This window comes from Limulus polyphemus, unplaced genomic scaffold, assembly GCF_000517525.1.
Source record: "Limulus polyphemus unplaced genomic scaffold, Limulus_polyphemus-2.1.2 Scaffold472, whole genome shotgun sequence".
Lineage (NCBI taxonomy): Eukaryota > Metazoa > Arthropoda > Merostomata > Xiphosura > Limulidae > Limulus > Limulus polyphemus.
The window spans coordinates 140,908-147,475 of record NW_013666082.1 but is presented as its reverse complement, the minus strand read 5'-3'; the positions used below and the strand labels follow the sequence as shown (position 1 = coordinate 147,475).

At 33.0% G+C, this 6,568-nt stretch overlaps 1 protein-coding gene across 6 annotated transcripts in view; it reads right to left on the bottom strand.

The window, feature by feature from the left end:
• LOC106458486 (nephrin-like) overlaps positions 1–6,568 on the bottom strand; it is a 98,992-nt gene that overhangs the window by 50,975 nt on the left and 41,449 nt on the right. For all 6 annotated transcript variants that reach the window (XM_022384709.1, XM_022384710.1, XM_022384712.1 and 3 more), the window contains exons 2-3: positions 2,685–2,738; positions 1,915–2,250 (exon numbers count right to left, since the gene is read on the bottom strand). In XM_022384709.1, the coding sequence (XP_022240417.1) occupies positions 1,915–2,250; positions 2,685–2,738 (390 nt within the window). The remainder of the gene's footprint in view (positions 1–1,914; positions 2,251–2,684; positions 2,739–6,568) is intronic.

Genomic DNA, 6,568 nt, shown 5'->3' with positions numbered 1-6,568 from the left:
CTTGGGTTACTCTTTTACCAACGAATAGTGGGATTGACCGTCACATTATAACGCCCCCACGGCTGAAAGGACGAACATGTTTGATGAGACGTGGATTCGAACTTGCGACCCTGAGATTACAAGTTGAGTTGAGCTCCCTAACCACCTGGCCATGCCGGGCCCGTGAACAAATAGATAAAACATAAAGATCCCAAGTGACACAATGATAAGTCTGACAGCTTATAACGATAAAAAATCGCAATATGACACTGAAAAAAATAATATAGTGTCCAGATAATTTCAGGAAACAACTGTATTTTAAAACACAGTGAAAGTTTCTTGTTGACGAGCAATAAAAACCTTAAAACGAAAATACACTAACTATAAATTCAATTTATAGTTATTATTATTATTATTATTATGCATTATTAATGTAAAACAAGCAGCATTATTAATAGAGAAAAATAGAGAAAAACTTAGTCAAATTTAAATCAAAATTACTTATTTTGAAAGAAACAACAAAACTTAATGACGCTAAAAATTATAAGAGTGTTGTTTCTAACGCCTGCAGTTGTATTGTTCAGTTCTGTTTATGTGTTTGTTACCTTATCTTTAAGGTATTGAAGAACGGTTAAGGAAATTTTGATTATCTGTAAAATTTCTGTTAAAAAGGTCAACGCTACAAGTGTTAGTTGTAAATAAGTAAACTAATGCGACTGAGTTCAGAAAAATTAGCAGATGAAATGCTATTACTATGTCCGGCAAGTATCTCTATATCAAATAATTCAACCATTATGTAAATAGTAACAAACTTGCATTTTTAACTGTTTATAGGATTCTGTTTGACGACAACCTGTTCTTATACTAACAGATATGGCAATTTCATATGTCAAGCAATTAATGTATTATAATTGTATTTTACTTGAAAATTGTGTAATGAAATATACAAGTGGTGCATACAAATGAAACAAAAAAAACACTTTCATATGTATTATACAATATGTTATAGTTTACTTGAATACACATATTTTACATATTAAAACGCTTTTTTGATATTGAAATGAAACTATAAAGTAGAAAGTTGCCCCTAACAATAATGCAGAAACTAATATCAAGTTAAGAACTATAGAGAATGAAATAGTAGTATTTTTAGCCGCAGCACAGCGGCTCATAGAATGGCTCCGAGTTATTTTTCGAATTCAAACTTTTAGCTCATAGCTCCATCTCTTGACCGATTTCAGATCTTATTACAGCCACAGTTTCTGAGGATTCCCTTTTGTTTCATAATGCGATGCATGCGATATACATTTAGAGTTGAAATGTATCTACCCCTAGCAACTACATTAAATTATCAGACCTCTGACACCACTCTGTGGATATATGGCATCTTGTAATCTCCCTCGGCTCAAAGGGTATCCCCCTTGCAAGGAAGCATCCTTTGATATCCCCCTCCCTCTCATGCCCTCAGGCGCTGGTATCCTTTGGTTATGGATCAGGCGATTAACTTTTAATAACTTAATGCAGTGAGAAGTAAATAAGAAACAAAGCTTTATTTGGTGAGACAAATTCCATTATTGATTTTAGTCGAGATTATAAAACTATGCGTACACATACTGCAGGAACAATTCTTTACTGAAAAAACATCACATGTCATGTGTACTAATCAAAATATTCATTAAATCATAGTTCATGTTCGTCACATTTAGATGAGATATTGTTATCAGTTGCAGTTCATTTCATGAAACATTTCTTTATCCAAGAAAGTAAATACTTGCATAGAAAAAAAAACAAAAAAAAACAGGTTTCTTTGTAAAGTCTTGTGAAGCTAAAAGTGGAAATGTGCTTGACTATTTCTTTCTGCGACTTTACTTTCCTTACATGGATTTTCACGAAGCCTACATGGAACCTTGTTGTTTCAATCTAGATTTCTCTTACCAATAATATTAACCTTCAGCTTTCGGTGAGTAGTACGTCCTATTTGGTAATCCACCCTACATCTGTATTCTCCAGCATCTTCTTCCGTTACTGGCTCTATGATAAGATAAATTGTTCTTATGGTGATATTCAAGGTAGCTCGAGAGGCATACTCATCATGAACAACACGCTTTGCTTGTGCTACAGGCTCGTTTCTTGCATCTACACTGTACAGAGGGTTTTCGGACGTCCCATGATACCACAACACAAGTGATACACGATCGTCTTGGGATGGAGGCGTGATATTACAAGGTAACGTTATTTTACGTCCAACCACACTGTCATATTCTGGATACTCTAGAAGATAAAGCAGAAATAATAAGCAGTGAGAAAATTAAGGTATTAATTTCGTTGAATACAGATTTACCACATTAAAAATTGGAAGCTGTTTATGCTTCTCTCTAGGATTATCAATGTTAAACGCGTATGCAAATCATACAACAGAACTTAGATTTACTTCAGATTGTATTGGCAAATTACACTTTATATATATATATATCACAAAAATAGAACATATTATCGAAAACATCCTGTTTTAACTAAATATTAAGATAAGTAGATTTGAGTAAGAAAGCGTATTATCTAATATAATAATAAGTTGTCCCCCCCCCAAAAAAAATCCTCATTTCATTATGCTTATAATACGTTGTTTGAAAGCTTATTATTAGTAAACCTGTACGATTAAGAAACAACTTAAAAAAGTTATTCTACAGTTTGGTAAAGTATACTACCTTTTTGTCCATCGTAGTAATAATGGGCTGCCTTGAGTTTAATTCCTGGCACCCCTATAACATAAAATAACTTATTATGGTTATTTGCCAAAGATAAACATATTTTCCAGTGATTTTTGTTTTGCAGTGATATAATATAATAATTACCAAGCAAACTTCAAATATAGTCAAGGAGAATAAAACCTATTTTCTTTTTCTAGTGATCACACAGAACTTCATTAGTGTACTACCTAACAAAATTCAATAGGCTTATCTTGAACAATCTATTAACAGCACTTATTTTAGTGAACCTGTATAAAAAAAGGGAAATTTCTTGGTGATAACCTCGGTAAACATACGCCATTCTTCTTTATTTTAACATATACATGTAAGTGCATGAAATTGGATTATGTAGTACAAACACACAAGTTCCCTGTTGGGACAGCGCTAAGTCTACGAACTTACAACGCTAAAATCCAGGTTTGATTCCTCGCGATGGATAAGATAGGTAGTCTAATATGGCTTTGTTCTAAAACAAAAACAAAAAAAGACAAAATAGTTAGTTACTCATATACATATAAAATCAAACTTAAGCCCGGCATGGCCAGGTGGTTAGAGAGCTCGACTTGCAATCTGCGGGTTCGAATCCCCGTCTCACCAAACATGCTCGCCCTTTCAGCAGTGGGGGCGTTATAATTTGACGGTCAATCCTACTATTCGTTGGTAAAAAGAGTAGCCCAAGAGTTGGCGGTGGGTGGTGATGACTAGCTGCCTTTCCTTTAGTCTTACACTGCTAAATTAGGGACGGCTAGTGCAGATAGCCCTCGTGTAGCTTTGCGCGAAATTCAAAACAAACCAACAAACTTTTTTCTTGACTGAATTTTTTTAACTTGCGCTCGCTTGATCACTTATCAGTAACAAACAAACAAAATCAAACTTGCTAGTATGAGTGTTCATCAAACAGTTTAGTTTAAAATATGCTATATGTGTTTGCTTGTAATCCAACGGTGTTTTTCTTAATAAATTACTTATATACATTAGCAATAAGTTAGTTTTATATTGCCTTTTTTTAGAGGGAAAAGATTAAAAAAACTTGACTGATCTTAGAAAGTATAACAGTTTATTGGTTTTGAAAGGTAGAATTCACTAAAATGTGCATTCTACATTGAATTATAAACAACTAGCATAAAATTACCACGTTTCGCTGCGGGATTCTAACGTCCCCTCATGATTCTCAGAGGCCTCAATGTACCAGTCAAACGTCTCCATTACCTTAATTACTTCTATAGTTACCCAACACTCCAATTATTTAATTGATTTGTCTGCTGTCATTTTCCGAACTTAATTCAATCCAACTCTTTTAAAAGCAAATAGTTTTAATTTAGCTTCTCCGATTCGTTATTTTTTCTTCCTGTTTTTTATTTGAATTATTTCCATTTTCCGAATTTTCCAGTATTCTCTGATCCATATTTTTCTTACCGCTGTTTGTTGCAATTTCCCGAACTTGGTTCAATTCAATTTTTTTTAATTCTCAGATTGGTATTTTTCTTCCCATGTTTGTGTTGAAAAAGAGTATTTGGCACAAAACCTCCACGTATTGCTCATCAATAAGTGAGAACTAGAGAAAACATCTTATCTGTAGACTTTCGGTAAGCAGAAATTTGGGACTTAAGGGCTATAAGGCAAAAAATTGGCCAACATATTTTGAGTCAACTTAAAAAAAATATCCATATGCACACCCTCAGAACTCTCTTTAGAATGTGTGCAAATTTTCAGGTCTCTAGATACTTTCCTTTTGGAGCTATGGCGGTTACACAACACACACACAGACAAGCTCTTTTATTAATATATTCTATTTACTCTGTTGTATTTTCCTAGGACAATGATTTATAACAAATAATTTAAAGGACTGAAATAATAATGATAACTTTAGGACGAGTTAATATTACATTTGAATAAAATAATGAATGATTAAAATAAACCATATTATAATAATAACAAGTTAAAAAGAGAACTAATAATCTCATTGGAAAGGAAACTTATTTATTTAAGGTGTATTTTGCAAGTTACACAAGTATGCGAAACTAATTGAATGAAAGTAATACTAATGTTTTCTATGGTTATCTTAGTTTCACATAAGCATGAAAACATAATTTAGGTAATATTGATTTACCTACGTGAAGAAGTGTTGAGTTCAAGAGAAAAAGTATCAAAAAATCACTATAAAGATATGGGTTTGGTTTGTTTGAAGTTAAGCACAAAGCTTCACAATGGGCTATCTGTACTCTGGTCACCACGGGTGTCGAAACCTGGATTCTAGCGTTGTAAGTCCGCAGACATGCCACTGTGCCGCTGTGGGGGGGGACAAAGATATCGGAAGCAATGAATGATAAATGTATTGAAAAGTGATATTCCTTAACTTATGTGAACCATTATGTTTCTCAAACCATGTTTGCTTGTTTTTATAGTTAGGCAAAATAGATTCGCCAGAGTCCACGTAGTGTGAAAACATTATTACAACTAACCTATATATTTGTATATATCATCCGAAAATCTTCAAAAACAAGAAAGAGGAATACAAAAAGTCAATATATATTTGGATTACCTATTGAGAGGAATGTTGTAAAATGTAAACAATATGTTTCTAGAGAATATTTAAACAAAGCAGTGCATTATTATCACTTAGTTTGCATAAGAACAGATATCAGAAACAGGGACACGAAACCTTTTGTTGTTCTGCATCAAGCATTTTAGAAAAAAACAAAAACTGTTGACTATTCACAGAGATCGTTGAACATATATTTTTCCAGTAGAAGTACGTACCACCCAAAACAGCATTTCTAAGGAACATTAATGTTGCCTAATATGGACGCATTTAAATTGTTAACTGTAAAAAATTGCTATAAAATATATTGTATGTTACTCTAACTTTTACAGCAACTGATTGCATTTGAAAGATTCAGTAATATTTCAGCTTTACTGTGATTTACACAGTTGGCAATTGTATTTTTTAAAATAACATATCCTGCTATTCTAATTACAATAATTCACAGGAATTGGTCTATCAGTATATATCAATTTGTTTCCAAGAAAAAAATATCTAAAAGCTCTCAATTTTTTTTCAAGATAATAAGTATTTAAAGACTTTTTACTGCATCCGAAGATGTGTTTTTTTTGGGAGGGAGGGGGGAGGTAGTATATATGAGAAATCCTGACAACTTGAGTTGGTTTTGCCTTTGCCCGAGTCAGTTTCAGAATAGTTATATAACTATCTCTAACGAGCAAAGCTCACTAAGAACCCATCCCAAGCGCTCTAGTTTACACAGATGTGTGTTAGTGTTAATTAAGAGAGAAAAACAAAATTAGTCTTATATCTTAAAGCAAGATTAATTTCATATACATCTAGGTACCCCTCTTAATACATCCTCAATGAAATTCATTTTCATCCAGAACGAGGCTTGACTGGCAGTAGCATCTTTCTCGTGATTTATCTGTTGTTCCAGAATTATCTGGAAGCATTTGCCAAATCCCGAAATAAATCTTACGGAAAAAAAAAACATTTCAAAAGGTGTCAGATATTACTCAGAACATCAAAGGTCAGTAAAATACAATTTGTAAATATCCCCGTCCTTGTTTATGACCCGTATATGATTTAATATAAGGATTACTGTTTCATTGGTAGGCAGTAAACTAATCTGGATCTATAGAAGCCGAAGTCAATAATTGTCATAGATTTATAGCCCATGTCATCAATTTAAACAAATATTTACATTGGGTTTGTAAATAAATAAATTAGTAAATAGATTTCCATTTCAGATTATCTAGTCTGACGTCATAAGTCACACGAGAGTTCTGCAAGTTCAACACAGTGGCCCCACTCACCTCTTTACATTTTTGGAAACGGT